General features: G+C 40.2%; 1 protein-coding gene across 7 annotated transcripts in view; it reads left to right on the top strand.

Moving 5' to 3' along the window:
* UBR2 (ubiquitin protein ligase E3 component n-recognin 2) overlaps positions 1 to 17,469 on the top strand; it is a 123,399-nt gene extending 105,930 nt beyond the window's left edge. For 4 of the 7 annotated variants that reach the window (XM_032862165.1, XM_032862161.1, XM_032862163.1 and 1 more), the window contains 11 exons: positions 965 to 1,061; positions 1,293 to 1,360; positions 2,520 to 2,655; positions 3,321 to 3,411; positions 5,092 to 5,222; positions 6,440 to 6,548; positions 8,209 to 8,265; positions 10,388 to 10,465; positions 11,361 to 11,531; positions 13,548 to 13,649; positions 15,250 to 17,469. In XM_032862165.1, the coding sequence (XP_032718056.1) occupies positions 965 to 1,061; positions 1,293 to 1,360; positions 2,520 to 2,655; positions 3,321 to 3,411; positions 5,092 to 5,222; positions 6,440 to 6,548; positions 8,209 to 8,265; positions 10,388 to 10,465; positions 11,361 to 11,531; positions 13,548 to 13,649; positions 15,250 to 15,391 (1,182 nt within the window). In that variant the 3' untranslated portion in view covers positions 15,392 to 17,469. Of the gene's footprint in view, positions 1 to 964; positions 1,062 to 1,292; positions 1,361 to 2,519; positions 2,656 to 3,320; positions 3,412 to 5,091; positions 5,223 to 6,439; positions 6,549 to 8,208; positions 8,266 to 10,387; positions 10,466 to 11,158; positions 11,532 to 13,547; positions 13,650 to 15,249 lie in introns of those variants that run through there. The other 3 variants (XM_032862164.1, XM_032862166.1, XM_032862167.1) reach the window with 3 other exon arrangements.
* Positions 17,470 to 18,343: the final 874 nt, after the last annotated feature.

Here is an 18,343-nt window from a genome sequence, read left to right as displayed (position 1 = left end):
TTTTTTTTTTAGATTTATTTATTTATTTGACAGACAGAGATCACAAGTAGGCAGAGAGGCAGGCAGAGAGAGAGGAGGAAGCAGGCTCCCTGGCTGAGCAGAGAACTCGATGCGGGGCTCGATCCCAGGACCCCGGGATCATGACCTGAGCCGAAAGCAGAGTCTTTTAACCCACTGAGCCACCCAGGCGCCCCTCACTATAATAATTTTGATGAGCTGCAGACACCTTGATTTGTTACATCCATCTTCTTGCCCATAGTTTCCCCACTATTTGGAGGATTTCCCACATTTTCGAATGTCTTTTTAGAAAAAAGAAATACCACATCACCTTGGGAGTCTTGGTTATTCACAGTTTGTCTTGATGCATGTGTCCGTTTCCTTAGAGAACTAGCAGCATGGTTGCAAGGAGATAGCTTCAGTGTTTTCTGCATACAATTAGATATTCTTCATTCCATTCATTTCACGTTAGAGTCCTGTTATTACAGATGTGACTGAGTCAGTTCCTTACTACCTAGAAATACCCAGAAGAGATCTCATATGCATCCAGCTTTGCTTTGACTAGCTGTGCTCTGAACTAGAATTCCTGAAAGGAGAGAACTACAGTTGACCCTTAAACAACATAGGTTTGAACTGAACATGTTCACTTATACATGGTGTGTCTGTGTGTGTGTACAGTGCCATAAATGTATTTTCTCTAAGTCATAATGGCCTTACTATTTTCTTTTTTCTTCTTCTATTATAAGAATACAGTATGTAATACATGTAACATACAAAAATGTGTTAATCAACTGTTTATGTCATCAGTAAGGCTTCTAGTCAGCAGTAGGCTATTAAGTTTTGGGGGAGTGAGAAGTTATATGCAGATTTTCAACTGCTCGGCTCCTCCAAGCCCCACGTTGCTCAAGGATGAAATGTACCTTATATGCTGGCTTCTTTGCTCATTGCATCAATCTCTTTATTTCAGGATGACTGTCTTAGGTCACTAACAAGATTTGCTGCAGCACATTGGACAGTGGCATCACTTTCAGTGGTGCAAGGACACTTCTGTAAACTTTTTGCATGTGAGTATGAACACTTAATCTGTATATGGTAATTTCTCATCTTCCATGTTTTGTTCTTCGTGGTGCAACTTCTCTCCATTAGTAAAAATAGTTTGGTAATACTGTTTATGTGGAGGTTCTAGCTTATAAATTCATACATATCTTACAGAAGAATACATTTAAACTCTAGGGTGTATACATTTTTATGTTGGCATATGAGATGTGCTAATACATTTTTCTTTAACTATTTAGCATTGGTGCCAGATGACAACCATGGAGACCTTCCATGCATATTAGATATTGACATGTTCCATTTGTTGGTGAGTATCTTGTGATTTGTGTTTGGAATTCTCTTTATCGTACTCTATCTTAGACTTGGTGAATAGTGTAAAGGCAAACAGGAGGAGTTGTCATCTATTATTCTTAATACTTTTGAGTATAATTCTTTTCCCAGAAGGCTCAAAAAAGAAAATGTTAAGGAATATAGTTGAGAGGCTTGACCTCTCTTATTTTGCTTTGTGACTGAGGTCAGTAATTTAACCTCTTTATGTTTTTTACCCATACAGTGCTTTGGGACAGATAAACCCTATGGTCATGTTGCTTAGCAACAGACAGCTCTTTTCTGTGATTTAAGGAAAGGTTTGTCTTCTGAGCAGGTGCATTCTAGAGCCAGGACACAGCACGGGCCAGGCAGTGGGTGGCTAACCTTCAGCACCGCATCAGCTGGGTGCCTTATACAGGACACTGAGTGTGCCACCACACAGCAACCCCATGTGCTGTCTGTCCCCTTAACCTCTTTGGGCATCAGATTCTGAACCTTTGAGTTAGTTAGTTCCTATCTCGTATGATTGTGTTAGAACTCAGTGGAACAAGCAATGTAAAGAGCTTAGAGCACCATGTCCCCAGTAAATGTTAGCCATTGTTACTGATTCTAGGACTCCTGTAAAGACCGCTACCATGGCACCACTGATGGGCAACGGGAGGCTCCCAAGCGAGCTAGCATTTACTGTGCACCTGACTGCTTTCACGTCCGTTCTCAGTTAGCCCTTAAATCCTTACTGCTGAGGTATTAAAGCATTACTTTAAGCTGAGGCTCAAAGTTGTTAACTTGAATAAAAAGCCTGTAAGAGGAGCTGGGATTCATATCTAGATTTTTGTGTGTCCAAAACCCTGGTTTTTTTTTTTTTTTCCACTGCTCACTCCCTAGAAAGATATCAAGTGTTATCTTTCTTACTACTAATAAGGTATGTATGAGGGAGTCCCTGGACATATGAAATGATGGTACTTATGCAGACCGCATTAGGCCGTAAGTCGTTTCATTTAGCCAATCCCAGTGGAATTTCTAGCATGTGCCCTTTAACAACAAAGATTTCTGAAGGGGAGGGCTGAGCTCAGAAGGAGATCATGTTAAGAAAATGGAAATGTGTTCAGCTGTGGAAGGAAAGGTCACCTGTCTGACCCTTGGCATTTGATATCTAGGTGGGCTTGGTGCTCGCTTTCCCTGCATTGCAGTGTCAGGATTTCTCTGGGATCAGCCTTGGCACTGGAGACCTTCACATTTTCCATCTGGTTACTATGGCACACATCATACAGATCTTACTTACCTCATGTACAGGTAACTCATTTTTTTCAGCTTCTTAAAGGGTGTACTTGAGTTTTCCCTGTTTAAAAAAAAAAGAGGGTGGGACACCTGGGTGGCTCAGTCAGTTAAACATCTGCCTTTGGCTCAGGTTCCTGGGATCGAGTCCCACATTGGGCTCCTTGCTCAACGGGGAGCCTGCTTCTCCCTCTTCCTTCCGCTCCCCTTACTTGTGAGCTCGCACATGCAAACACACACTCACTTGCTCTCTCTGACAAATAAATAAAATCTTTTAAAAAAGGGGGGGGGGAAGAGGTGCCCAGACAAGGATAATGCATAAATTAGCATAAATTATAATTAGGCTTCTTTTTTCTGTTCATCCTCACGTGGATCATTTTGAAACCAATTCTTTTCTCCTAGTAAAATCCCCTAGCAGTGTGAATATTTCTACTTATTTATTATTTCTTAAGTTCAGTAACAGTCGAGTACCATAGAATGTGTATTTAGCTGATTTCCTCAAAGCCTGCTGGCTCCTTGTTATGATAGAGATTGACACAGTGCTCATACCTGGAAGCTAAATTTCTTTGTATTTCGTGTGAGTATTTTCAGATATGTGCAAATATAGGAATCTATTTGAGGGCTTAAATGATGTCATTAATCTATAAGCAAATATGGGGTACTGATATTTTCATATCTTTCAGAAGAGGATGGCATGGATCAAGAAAATCCTGCTGGGGAAGAAGAATTAGAAGTTCTTGCTTTGTATAAAACACTTCAGCAGCATACAGGAAGGTGAGGTCATAATCTTTACATCATCACAGTTCCCCAAATATTAGTGGCTGATAGCATGAGAAAGGAATTCCTCTTTTGGAAAGGGACATTGCTGCCTGTTGACATGTATAAAAAAGAAAATGAGGGATGAAATTTTAATATGCTAGCATGATTGGAAATCTCTGAGAAACGAGTAATATATAGAGCTTTCCACATGTATTTGGCCATGGAACCTTTGCTCAGAGGATCTGGCACGGACTAGTGAAAATACGGAACTTACTTTGAAAAGTATTATTCTAAGATATATGTTGTCGGGGTGCTTGGGTGGCTCAGTGGGTTAAGCCTCTGCCTTCGGCTCAGGTCATGGTCTCAGGGTCCTGGGATCCAGCCCCGCATCGGGCTCTCTGCTCAGCAGGGAGCATGCTTCCCCCTCTCTCTGCCTGCCTCTCTGCCTACTTGTGATCTCTGTCTGTCAAATAAATAAATAAAATCTTTAAAAAAATAAAATATATGTTGTCTCACTAGGAGTTTTAAAATGCAAGTTAAGTCAGCATAATATATTTTTAAGGTAATATCCAGGACTGGCTGGAGTGCAGGGGAATTATTAGAATTCCACATACTGTTGGAGTGGAGTCATTTGGATTTGGTATGGCAGTTTCACTTAGCTTTTTAACAGTGTGTGTCAAGAACCATAATTTTATTCTTTAAATTTTATTCTTTTTCCCATTTCTGAGAATGCACTCTAATAAAATAATTCAACATATAGAGAAACCTATCGTCATAAAGATATACACTGTGACAAAGAATTTAAAGCAATCGCAGTGTTTGCTTACAGGGGAATAATTTTCTGAATATTGTGATTGATGTATTCTGGAATATTACAGTTCTTTTTTTTTTTTAATATTTTATTTATTTATTTGACAATCAGAGATTACAATTAGGCAGAGAGGCAGGCAGAGAGAGAGAGAGAGGAGGAAGCAGGCTCCCTGCTGAGCAAAGAGCCCGATGTGGGGCTCGATCCCAGGACCCTGGGATCATGGCCTGAGCTGAAGGCAGAGGCCTTAACCCACTGAGCCACCCAGGCACCCTGGGAATATTACAGTTCTGATAAAAATTATGTTTTATGATGTTCTTTTTTTTTTTTTTAAGATTTTATTTATTTATTAGACAGAGAGAGATCCCAAGTAGGCAGAGAGAGAGGAGGAAGCAGGCTCCCTGCCAAGCAGAGAGCCCCATGTGGGGCTCGATCCCAGGACCCTAGGATCATGACCTGAGCTGAAGGGAGGCTTTAACCCACTGAGCCACCCAGGTACCCCGGTTTTATGATGTTCTGAAAAAGAATTTTATATTTCTTATGTTTCAACTATAACTACACAAGACATAGATGAGTGTGAAAATAGAAATAGCTAGAGTAATGGTGATAAAGTGATAAAAATTTCTAGAATAGTGGATAGGTTTTTTTTTTTTCAAACTTTACATAGTTACACTTTTTTATATTTTAATAACAGCATTCTGTATTTAGTAACAGCATAATAATGGCTATAGCACCATTTATACCTGACATCCCATAATGGGGCTGGCCCACTCCTTTTAAGCCTCTGCCACTGATTCCAAAGAGCAGTTTTCCCCGTTTTCATGATGTGCTGTAACTAGAATGACCTTTCCTCATAGATTTCCCAATTACCATTTTTCTCTTTTTAGTGCCTTGAAAGAAACACCATCTGGCTGGCATCTGTGGAGGAATGTCAGGAATGGAATCATGCCTTTCCTGAAATGTTCTGCTTTGTTTTTTCACTACTTAAATGGAGTTCCTTCCCCACCTGAAATTCAAGGTAATTTCTAATTTCTTTCAAAATGTAGGAAATGTATGTAGTCTTTCGCTCCAGCAGTATATAATTAAAATTACTTGCAAAAATGAAAGCTTGGGAGGCATCTGGGTGGCTCAGTCGGTCAAGCATCCAACTTTTCATTTTGACTCAGGTCATTATCTCAGTGTCATGAGATCAAACCCTGTGTGGGGCTTCATGCTGGTTATGGAGCCTGCTTAAGATTCTCCCTCTCTCTATCGGTCCTCTCCCCCCAACTTGGGTGCCCACTCTCTCTCTCTCAAAAAAAAAAAAGAAGGAAAGAGAACTTAGAACATAGCTAATTGACTGTTGTGAGGTACACAATTATAGAATAAAAATGCATATATATGTATATATGACTGATTTTATTTAGCTCTCATAAATGTACTGTTTTTATGTACAAAAACATACTAGTTTTTCTTCAGAGTTAGAGTGTTCAGTTATTTGTTATTCATCAACTGGGTTCTTCAGGTAATAAAAAGGGAAAACTCATAATGTCAGGTGTTTGTTAACTTGAAATGTCTTGAAATGTGTGGCGTTAATGTTCAGAATACCTGTAATTGCACATATATGATTTTAATTTAGAAATTCATTTGCTGCTTTACAGTTATTTTCCATGTTCTGTTTTGATTCATCTCATAAAATTGTAGCATCAAGACAGACTCAAAGTTTACTTAGTCTCTGTACCTCATAGTGTCTGGCGCAGGGCAAGGGGTGCCCACCAGTGAGATTGTCCTCTCAAAGTATGTTGACTGGCACCTTCGTTCAGCTAACAGTTTAGACTTCCTAATCATTTGCAGTGATGATTAAGGGTAGTGCTTAAATCCGTCTCCCATGATAAAATCATTTTCTATTTCTGTGCTGCTTTATACTTTTCTAGAGCACTCATACTTTTTATTGTCATCTATTTGTTCACACATAACCCCAATGAAGTAGACTGTTCTGGTACATCATTTTTCAAATGGTTAAATTGAGACACCAAGAAATCGTGACCAGTTTGGTGTGGGAGCTGTGTGGTTCTGTTCTCAATTCTCCCATTTTCTACGGACCCCTTCCATATGCCCCTTGTGAACTTCCTACGAGTTATATATCTAGTAAATCCAAACTCTTTCATCATGCTTTTAAGTTCTGCTAGTGCTTACTGTCCTACAGGATGCACTCTCAGTTGTTACATGCACCTCTCTTCTCTTCCCCGTTTGCAGTTTCTGGAACAAGCCATTTTGACCATTTGTGTAACTACCTTTCCCTGCCAAACAACCTTATTTGCCTTTTTCAAGAAAATAATGAGATAACAAAATTACTGATTGAAAGGTAAGGATTATATGCTTTTCTTCCATTATATCAAATAGTTCTGTGGAAACAAACTTAGGTTTTTTCACATATTACAGAATTTTCAGATAGGGAGCCTGGCAGAATTCAGTCTGTATAATTCATCCTGTAAGGATTAGGCCTTCTTAGTTAAGAATCTACCTTTGTGGAAAGGTTTTTGCCAAGCTAGTGAATAGCATAAGCAGATTTGCTCAGAAGGAGGATAGTGGTAGGAATGTTTATTTCCTCATATTAACTTACTTGTTAAGGATTCTGTTATATAAATTTTTGGAACTGAAAAACCTTGAGTGTTATCAAGTCCACTGCCCTCACTTTATATTTGAGAAAATTGAAGTCTAGAGAAAGTTGTTTGTCAGTCATGTCAAGTTAGTGAGTTAAGATTAGAATTTGGCTGTTTCACCCACCGAATGGGGGCTTGCAAATCATGTTTCTGGTAAGAGATCAGTATTCAGAATGTATGAGTATATGGCCAGAATTCTTACATCTCAGCTAAAAAAGCAACCACCCATTTAAAAAGAACAAAGGACTTCTCCAAAGAAGATAGAGGCCAGTAAGCACATGAAAACATGCTCACATCCCTAGACGTTAAGAAAACACAAATAAGGGCCACAGTGAGGTACTACTTCACACTTATTAGGATGGTTGTAATCAAAAGACAGACAATAATAACACATGTTTTTTAGAAATGAAAGAAATTGAAGTCTTTGTGCATTGCTCATATGAATAGAAAATAGGGCAGTTGCTCTGGAAAATAGTATGGCATTTCCTCAAAAAGTTAAACATCGAATTATCGTATGATCCAGTAGTTCACCTTCCTGGTATATATTGCAAAAGACTCAAAATCAGGGACTCAGATAGATAGTTGTACAACTGTGTTCATAGCAGCATTAGTCATAATAGCCAAAAGGTAGAGCAACCTGTCTAACAGATGAGCAGGTAAACAATATGTAGTATATACATAGTGACATACTCTTTTGGCCTCAGAAAGGAAGGAAATTCTGGCCCCTGCTACAACAGGGATGAAGCTTGAAAACATGCTGAGTAGAAGCCAGTCACAAAAAAATGAATATTATATGTTTCTATTTACCTGAGGTATCTTCGGTAGTCAAATTCATAGAGACAGAAAACAGTGATTGTCAGAGGCCGGAGGGAAGGAGGAAGGGGTTAGTGTTTAACGAGTACAGAATTTCATTTGGGAATGTTGAAAAAGTTGTGGAGATGGATGGTAGGGATGGTTGCCCAACAGTGTGAATGTACTTAATGCCACAGAACTATATGCTTTAAAATGGTTAAAATAGTAAGCTTTATGTTATGTATATAATTAATGTTATGTAAATAATTTTTAAAAATTTTTATAATGACTATTCTAGCTCCAAATAATAAGAGCTTGTCATTAATTCATACTGGATTTTCCGGAGTGCCCAAATTAGTGGGATAATAGTGTATTTCTTTAGGAAATCACAGGTCATATTCTTCTGAATTTAAAAATTACAGCAAAATATGTCTTCCTCCTTTTGATATGGTGAATATATTAAGCCAAGAAGGTTTGTTTTTCTCTTACTGGATAGAGAAATAGGAAAAAATTCTATTCTCACCTTTCAAAAGTTAAATTTTGGTTTTCTTTTTTCCATTCACATTGAAGTTGGTGCCATAACGTTGAAGTGAAAAGATATCTAGAAGGTGAAAGAGATGCCATAAGGTAAGTTAAAGATTATCAAAAATTTGGTTGGGCGGGAAGTAGGGAAGAAGTAGGATGTAACTATGCCTTTCCTTTAAAATTGACCTCCCAGGCATTCAGTGATTCTGAGAGGAAGAACATCTTGCCTTCATACTTTTTTCTTAGTCTAACAATGAGAGTTTCTAAAGAATAAGAATTATGAATCTAAGTGTAGTGCATTATTCTTGGCAGAGGAAAAAAATAACAAAATTATTGTATTTTGAAGTGTTTGCTTTTTTAAAAATATAGGTCCTTTTTCAGATTTTTTCTTAGCTGTTTTTTTTTCCATTTATTGTGGAAAATTTTAAACTGTCCAAAAGTGTGAAGAGTTGTATGATAAGGTTCCACATTCCTATCACTCAGGTTCAGTAATTATCAAATCATGGCCTTTTTTTTCCCATTCTTTTTGACGTTAGCTCTATTCTGATTCCATGGGAAAGTATGCTATCGTGGTGATAACAGATGTATTTCATCTGTTAATCTCTCCTTGGTTCTACCAAATACATCACTCATAAAACTCAGAAGGCTAGAGGAGATGATCTATTCTGTTTCTTTGATTTTTTTTTTTAAGATTTTATTTATTTATTAGAGAGATCACAAGTAGAGCAACAGGCAGAGAGAGAGGGGGAAGCAGGCTCCCCGCTGAGCAGAGAACCCTATGTGGGGCTCGATCCCAGGACCCTGAGATCATGACCTGAGCCGAAGGCAGAGGCTTACTTAACCCACTGAGCCACCCAGGCGCCCCTATTTCTTTGATTTTATACACATCCTATCCCAAATCTAGAAATGATAGCACCCTAATTTTATTAAGTTGAGCCACATGAAATTCCAGTTAATTTAAGTCAAAAATGGTTAAGTATCACCAGTGTCATTTGGTTCAACTCTGCAGTCAGAAAACTCATGTGGGACAGTAGTTCTCTGCTTAACATCTCCATCGGGTTTTAAAAAATACTTGGGCCTAGGGGTGCCTGACTGGCTCAGTGACTCTTATTCTTGGGGTTGTGAGTTTGGGTCCCTCATTGGGTATAGAGATTAAAGAAATCTTGGGAAAAAAAAAAAAATACCCAGGCCTTACCAAATCTGATTTTTCTAACATTGGTATGTGTGTCTCCCCAAGTTCCCGCCATGTGACTTTGGTATAAGATCTGCTATCTGAGGGGCACCTGGTGGCTCAGTCAATTAAGTGTCCTACTCTTGATTTTGGCTCAGGTCATGATCTCAGGGTTGTAAGAGCAAGCCCCCATATTGGGCTCACATACTAGGCATGGAGCCTGTTTAGGATTCTCTCTCCCACTCCCCCACCCCCCTCTTTTTTTTTCCTTAAAACGATCTGCTGTCTCAGTCACTTCCCCCTGGCTGTGTATCTTGCCTCAGGGAAAGAAGGGGCAGGCCATATTACACAGCCTGTGTTGGGCATATGTGAACACTGAGTTAAATTTGGAGCTACATATTACATGAATTAACTTGTCACAGAATCATCATGGCCTGGTGTCTCGAATTCAAAGAAAATCTATTTGTTCTTCTACTGCCTTCTCTTCTCCCCACTCATTTCACCCTTAATAAATGTATCTTCTCTGTCTTATCCTGAGTTTTGTGGTTGGACTCTCCATTAATGTGCTGTTTTCCATAGAAGCCCAGGGAGGAATCTCCCCTTCTTCCCAGAGCTACCAGATTTTCACTTAAATGGGGCAGGTACTAAGTACTATCTGCTGTCTTGATTATGTATTCTGGGCTCTTCAAGTAAAAATGTAAACAGTAGGGTCCTGTGTTATTTAAGAGTGCCTTTTTAGGAGTCCCTGGCTGGCTCAGTGGGAGAACATGGTACTCCTGATCTTGGGGTTGTGAGTTCAAGCCCCATGCTGGGCATAGAGCTTTCCTAAAAATTTTTAAAATACTAATAATAAAGATACTGCATCTTTTTAAAAAATAGAGTGTCTTTTGAATCTTTTTATTGTGGCTTCTCTTACCACTGTGATAATACCCAGTCACTCAGATTGAGTCTTCCTTTATTTGTTTCAACTAAGAGTTACCTGTCATTGTTATACTATGACTTCTGACTGGTTTTATATGTGGCTTTTTGTGTATTGGTTTTGTTTTGTTATAGCTATCCAAGAGAATCCAACAAATTAATAGACCTTCCAGAGGATTACAGCAGCCTCATTAATCAAGCATCTAATTTCTCGTAAGTTCTGATATTTAAGTGTTGAGCATTTCTTACCACTGGAAGCACTCATTGTTCTATACAGATCTGAGGGGATTTTGTTGTTGTTCCATTTTGTTTGGGTCGGGGAATTAGAACTTTGGTAGTGTTTTTCACTGTCCATCTTGTAACAGCACCATTCCAGAACGCTTCAGAATAAGGTATGAGAAACGCTGATGGGTGACAGATTGGATTCATTACAGGTTATCTAAATAACTGTTTGCACTTTAAAGTAATAACAGCCCTTAGTAGTATTTGTAAACGTTTGATGCAGAAACTGCGTAAGAATAATGGGTAGTGTGAAAACCGGAATAATACCGAGGCAATTGATGCTGCCTTGTGTACCTCTTCTCTATGCTTCTCGTGTTCGTCCTCCTCCTCCCCCTGCAGAGATCCCCTGTTCTACACAGAGTATCAAGCTTCTGCTACATTTATATGTTAGCAACTAATGTTTGTATTCCCAAGCAGCATATTTTGCCTTTCTAAGCTTTAAAAATGGCACTCTGTTGTACATATTCTATAGTTTCTTGCACTCAGCACTGTTTGTCAGGGGTTTTTTATACTTTCAACATACATAACTATTAACTCATCAGTTTTCATCTTGTGTAGTATTTCTTCATGACAGAATTTACTGTTTTTTTTCCTCTTAGTGATTTTAATTTACCTCTTTTCCAGTTGTTGAATGAATGTTTCCAGTACATGGTGCTTGTGTGAGATGTTCCCAATTCCAGAAGTAAATTTGTCTGGGCCATAGGATATAGGCATCTTCAGCTCTGCTTGATGTTGCAGAATTTGGTCCAGGGTGCCTTTACCACCATCAGCTCTTTAGCCACTCTTTTTTAGAGCAATGACTTGAGCTTTTTTTTGTCCCATGGAGGTGCCCCAAATCAGGTGGTGATAAGAGCAGAGCCCCCACTCTGTGCCTTGTGTGTGGAACTCTGTTGTGCTCCCAGAGCTACTGCTGTCAGACTGAACTGGATGGGGAAGACGTGGGAGCCTGCACAGCTCACACCTACTCCTGTGGTTCTGGGGTGGGCATCTTCCTCAGGTAAGACCCTGACAGGAGCTGTTCGCTTTGCATCTGCCATGGTATGTGCATGTTGAGGGATAGCACAAGAAACTCCTGTGTTGCAGAGAATTTTGAGAATGCTGTTCTCCTTGTTTTACTCATTCAAGGAACATGGGAGACTTGTCTCCTCACATCTGTTTGGCTCATGCTGTCTCTTTGCTGCTTCTTCCATTGTCATCCTTCCCACTTCCATGGCAATTCAGTTCGACTTTCTGTGTGCCTCATTCTAGTGTGAAACTTTAGTTGTCCTTGATTTCCTGCCCAGATCAGTCAAAATTACTTCTTTAGTTGTATCCTTATGGTTTGGGATCCATAAGATACCACTGGCTGATATGTATACCGTTGACCCTTGAATAACATGGTTTGGAACTATATTCAAGTCCGCTCATACATAGACTTTTTTCAGTAAATACAGTATAGTGCTGCAAGTGTATTTTCTCTTCCTTCTGAGTTTCTTAATAACATTTTTCTCTTGCTTGCTTTATTAAAAGAATACAGTACATAATACATAAAACATGTGAGACGTGTGTTCATAAATTGTCTGTGTTATTGGTAAAGTTTCTAGTCAACAGTGAGCTATTGGTAGTTAAGTTTTGGGAGAGTCAGAAATTAAATGCAGATACTCAGCCGCATGGCGGCAGTGGCAGCATCTCTAACTGCCGTGTTCTAGGGTCAACTGTGATTATATTAGACAACAAACCACAAATACTGTGACTACTGTGTACTGGACTTTGAGAACGCAGTAGTCAGCAAAATAGACCAAAATTTCTGCCTTTGTGGAGCTCATTTTCTAGTGTGGGAGATGAAAAATAAGGCTGATAAGAATTTAGAAAGTGATACACTCAGAAGAGAAAAACTAAAGCAGGGAGAGGAATATGTAATGGTAGATGGGGAGTTGGATTTTATTTAGGGAACCACGAAGGTGACTTTTGAATAAACACTGAAAGAAGTGGGGAGAACACTCTAGGGAGGGTACAGCAATTGTGAAAATTGCTGGGGAATGTGCCTCCTGTGTTCAGGAAACAGCAGTGAGGCTCACGTCACTGGAATAGTGTGCGTAAGGCGAGGAGTCCTGGGACTTGCTATGTCCTGGTGACACCTCTGAGTGAGAAAACTCAGTTCATGGTTTGAAGGAGAGAAGTGACAAGAGTTTGAGCTCACCTGAGGCATTAATTAGGTCTGTATCTTAGGTAGCTTAGTCCCCTGGAGCCTGACAGTTTTTCTTCATGACAGGTTCTCAGTAAATGTTGAATTGAGCCAAATTATTAATACCCCAAAAAGGTCAGGCACACCTCTCAAAGGGATTGGGAGACACATTTTTAAATAGCCCTTAGAGGAAATCAAAAAGCACTTTCTCTTGTCTCACATATTTCAAAATTGTTTCAGTCAGGTACGGTGTTACTTTGTGTTTCAAATCAATCAGTGATTTGTACATTTTTTTAAATGAACAATTTCTTCATAATAGTGGTTAAAATGTCAGTAACTATTTTATGTTTAGAAGTTAACTGTCAGAGCTTCTGGATAGCTCAGATGGTTCAGCCTCTGCCCTTGGTCAGGTCATGATCTCCGGTTCTGGGATCAAGCCCCACATCAGGCTCCCTGCTCAGTGGGGAGTCTGCTTCTCTCTCTCTCCCTCTTCCCCTCCCACTGCTTGTGCTGTCTCTCTCTCTCAAATGAATAAATACAATCTTTAAAAAAAAAAAGCTATCTCTCTCACACTTCATAATGTTTTAAATGCTAGTATTACATGAGCCATTGATTCTAGTCCAAAATGTTCCTCACCCTCACTATACTGATTTACAATGCAGTAATTATTGGTTACAGTACAATCATTTTAGTTATTTTAAAACTTGGGCAGATGTGTTGATACTTGAAGTGTCTTTACTTGAATGTTTCTTCTAATACTGGTGTTTAGTTTTATAAGATTTCAGTCCATTAGGAACTGAATCCAAGCATCGGTTACTAATATATAATGTGTAAATGGTCTCTCTACAGAGTGCGGGAATGTCAGGTGCTATTTTTAGCTGGCAAAACCAAAGGCTGTTTTTACTCTCCTCCTTACCTTGATGACTATGGGGAGACTGACCAGGGACTCAGGTAAGAGCCCATCCTAGGGGGCTGGGTTGGCTGACCCTAGGCCTCTAGAGTCATCAGCACACAGTGAATGTGATCAGCCTGAGTGAGGCTAATAGTCTGGCGGCTGTAGAGCTGTTCTGGCAGAGATGGATCTTCCAAGAAGGGCGCCCTGTCTGCTTCATTGGGGATTCTCTTACCCAGCCCTCAGAATATCATGAGTGGGGGCGCCTGGGTTGCTCAGTTGGTTAAGCATCTGACCTTGGCTTAGGTCATGATCTCAGGGTTCTGGAATTGAGCCCTGCTCAGCAGAGAGTCTGCTTGTCCCTCTGCCTCTGCGCCTGTTTTTACTCTATCTTATCTCAAATAAATAATTTTTTTTTTTTTAATGTCATGAAGGCCATCAGGACAGATAAGGGAAAAGAAATGGAGAGAGTGCAATTTTTTTCCATTTATCACTCTAGGGAACCATTGAAATGGCCACGTGGCATCGACAGCATCAGAACACTGCAGGGATAGCCTGTTGTGATTTGTGTTGCTTTGTATGAGGAGACCCAGTGTTGTTCAGATGATGTAAAAGAGCAAATCTTAATTGGTAAGAGATGTGCTTGGGGCGCCCCGCTGTCTCGGTCAGTGGAGCATGCAGCTCTTGATCGCAGGATCGTGAGTTCAGACCCCATGCTGCGTGTGGAGCCTGCTTTTAAAAAAGAGAGAGAGAGATGTGCTACCTTTTAACTTAAGAGTCTGGGGACAAAGATATAGAACATACAGAGCAACACAACAGTATTTGAGGCTTAATCACTTCTACTCTGGTTGCTTCTATTATAGCATGAGAAAATGCTAACGGCAGTTCCCTCAAGCACTAGTAACTTCTTTTAGACCATCTCTTTGCCCAGAGGAGATGAAAATTTTAACCTAGTTAGAACCATCCAGACTTGGGGAGCAGAAAATGAAGACCTGGAAACCAAGGCAAGATAAGTAGGGGCCTGCCGCATGAGCTCGGCCGCAAGTTTACAGGCATATGCCACCTGATAATGGCTCTCCCGATGCCCTGAGGAGTGTGGGCTGTAGGAGGAAGAGCCCTGGTTAAGAGAGTAAGAGGATCGATGTGCTCTGATCAGGAGCAAAGGCCACCAGCGTGAACTCACCAAAACCTTCTCTCTGGTTCAATTAGACCTGGAAGTCATTCACACTTGGCTGCTTCGCTTCTACTTTGTGGCTGAAAGAGCACTCTGGGGAGTGTTTTTTACCCTTGCAATTCTTGCATCCTCTTCCCTGCCTTCTCCCTTTTTTCTTACATTTTACCAACAAAGTGAACAGTGAATGGATAGTTCTAGCCTCTCCACCCAGACCTTCCTGCTCAACCCTACCCTCTCTTCCCTCTCCCCAGCTTGAGTAAGTGTAGCTCGTGTACATTTTCCCCTTCTTTTCAGAAGATGTACTCCCAGCTGCTCCTAGCCGGCCTTCAGAGCTAATATGTTAATAGCCACAGTCTCATGCCGAACAGGAATTGTGCAGAGGATCTTAAACCAGTAATTTGTAACTGTTCCTAAATCAGGAAAGGTTGGGGTATAATAGATGAATAAACAGAATGCATCCTGAGTGACATGCGTCTTCCTTCTAGACGGGGAAATCCTTTACATTTGTGCAAAGAGCGATTTAAGAAGATTCAGAAGCTTTGGCACCAGCACAGTATCACGGAGGAGATTGGACATGCACAGGAAGCAAATCAGACACTGGTTGGCATTGACTGGCAACATTTATAATTACTTCACCACCAAAAACATAAACTTGGATTTTTTTGTAACCCAGTTGGCTTTTCAGGAAAGAGAATAGGAAATAAATTCTGCTGAATTTGGAAATAAATTCTCTATTTAAGCTTTTCTTCCCAGTTTTGTTTTCATAGTTTCTGGCTCCAGGGACTGATGAAAATCATCTCCCATCAGTGGATTTTCTTGCACCGTTCGCTGTGCCCCTCAGATATAACTGCTTAAGTTTTAGGATCCAGCGAGGAGCTTCTCTTCCCAGGTTGAGCACAGCCCTTTTTGGGCATCTGACTGTGTTTGACGGTTCCCAGTAGTCTGAGCCATGTTACGTTACTAATCACAAGGAACTCCAGGCCTGAAGCTGACTCAACAGCAGCAGGAAACAGTCTCTGTAATCTGTTGGGGTCACACTTCCTGGTCCCTTTCAGTGACTCTCAACACTGGGACTAGGTCGCTGTCCCCTCTGCTGACAGGACCCTACCTCTAAGAGTAAAGCAGTGGATTTTGAAAGCGGCTATCCCTTGTCTCCACTGGTTACGAGCGGGTTGGGGCACATGCACAGGAGGAGCCTGTGGGATGAAGGGGCGAGCCTGGTTGCTTCATATGCTGGGTGGTTTTCAGGGCTATAGAAGTTGGATTTTTATTTTTTTATTTTTATTTTATTTTTTTGCAAGACTTTTGGCTTTGAGAAACTCAATTTAAAGGGCTTTTTGAAAACTTAGAGTATCCTAATTTTTCAGACAGTATATTCCCATTTCTAAGTCTAAACTGAGAGAGCGTATGCATCTAGAATCAATCAAACACTAGCAGAAAAAATGAGAACTCAGTGTTTTGAGGTTCTCCTACTCCTTCCAGCATTTCCTGGACTAGATGAATTGCTGTTTACCTGCTGGCTCACTTAGATATTCCTGGGACAGCCTGTGTGCCCAGGCTTTTTATTATTTTTCAACATTATTGTTCTTACTAAGAGGTGCCTTCATAGAATGATAGCCGCTTAGTAAAATAACTTTTAACTTCCATACTGCACAGCCACTCTCATTTGATATATGTATGCTGAGAGCTTGAATACACACAGAGAGTGATGGCAGATTTAGTGGAGGAAGAAATTCTGAGCCTCTCTAAGGTGGGACTGAGGGACAAATGAATAATAAAAGGCTCTTGGATTTTTTTTTAGCCAGTGCAAGTAACCCTTTCACTCATTTTTTTAGAACTGCATCTAAAAGTTCTGTTCCACTCAGCTTTGCGTACACTGCAGTAAACCTAGGAGGAAGGTCAGAAATCCAGACCTTGGGTCAGAATAAGTGGTGGGAATGCAGAAGCCACATTCACTGCTGCTTCTCCAAGATAGTGTGTGACAGGAGTGCCCTCTTCTGAAAGGATGACCATAACCCTTCTTGCTTGGGACTGGCTCACCAGCTGAGAGGAGGACCAACAGGAAGAAAATCCAAATTAGAACCCAGCACTTTACCCCTTTTTCTGGCCTTTCTTCCATTCATAAGATCTGGGGCTGTGGATGGCATAGTGATTTTAATGTTTATTTTGGCATTTGTCACATCCCCATTCCTTTAGCTTTTAAGCCCAGCTTCTTTTGGCCTTTCTCCATATGTTCATCAAGCTTAAATTTAAAATAGGACCAGGTTTCTCCCTCTATAAATGGATTATAAACATTTCCACCAAATCATAGCAATACTCTGGCTTTCAGGAATGACTTCATAGAAGTCCTTGGTTAGCAGAGGGTGTCCCTGGATTTCATTTTCTGAAAATGTCGGGGAGTCTGAGAGATGATGAACTTACATGAAATAGCAACACACGTATGCCCTTTATTTTCTAGTGTGTGCATCATTAAGCTAATTGTCTTCCTTACCTAATGAATCATCTTAGTTTTTATGATTTGTTCCGCATGTATTATGTTTATTGTAGAAATGTTTATATAACATGCTTTCCATATCAGGGAAAATCATATCTGTTTAATAAATTAGCTATAACTTTAATATCTGTGGACAACTTGTAAAATTTGGAGTGTATCATATGTAAAAAGTTTAAAGATATCAAAATAAATGCTTTAGGTGTTGACATTACTTTGGATCTGCCTACATTTTCTTTCTGTTTTGTTTCACACATTTAAATGCCGTGGAAATGTTCCCCATGTCACCTTGCTACAACTAAAGTGGGACATCTGTATTAGCTTGAAAATTAAGATGCTTATATTATTAGTGTCAGTTATGGCCATTAGCCAAACAAACCATCTTGACCTTCCCAGAGATAGCTGGATCATCATTTCAGCTGATTAATCTCCGTATTCATTGGCTATGACAACTCATGACCTTTCTGATCCATTTTGAACCTCAAATCACTGGGAAAACAGCACTCAAAGTCTCTCTCAGGAACAAGACTTGTCTCCAGGTGTATGCTCTTCTTTCTCTTTCTTCCCTGGTAATCTCTGTGTCCTCCAGTCCCCATACACTGCTTATGCTCTTCTTTCTCTTTCTTCCCTGGTAATCTCCGTGTCCTCCAGTCCCCATACACTGCTTATGAGAGACCCATGTAAGAACACGTATATCCTTCATTTGCAGGAGAGTTACTACCTACAAGAGCTCTGCTGTGCTTTTCAAAATTGCCTTAAAGTGGAAGGTATAAACTAAGGTTTCCGTCCACTTTCCCTGTCTCCTGGCCTTTCATGCTGCTCCCAGCTTACTCCCTTCCCTGGTCCTAATGTTAGCATTGGCCCTCTGAAAATGTTGCTTGTTCTGTCCGTACTCTTGTTTTTTTAAGTCAAGTTTATTAAGGTTTATTGTACACACCGTAAAATTCACCCTAATTTTTAGTGGAAAGGTTTATGCATTTTAACAAATGCATACATTGTTTAACAACCGCTACAATCAAATAGTACAGTTCTGTGTCCCCACAAAGCTCCCTCAAGCCCCTTTGTGGTCACCTTCTTGCCCCATCCTC

This window comes from Lontra canadensis, unplaced genomic scaffold (genome assembly GCF_010015895.1).
Source record: "Lontra canadensis isolate GAN:19392208 unplaced genomic scaffold, GSC_riverotter_1.0 scaffold23, whole genome shotgun sequence".
NCBI classification, from domain to species: Eukaryota; Metazoa; Chordata; class Mammalia; order Carnivora; family Mustelidae; genus Lontra; species Lontra canadensis.
Note: the sequence above shows the minus strand (reverse complement) of the source record. Positions and strands in the feature narration are given on the sequence as shown.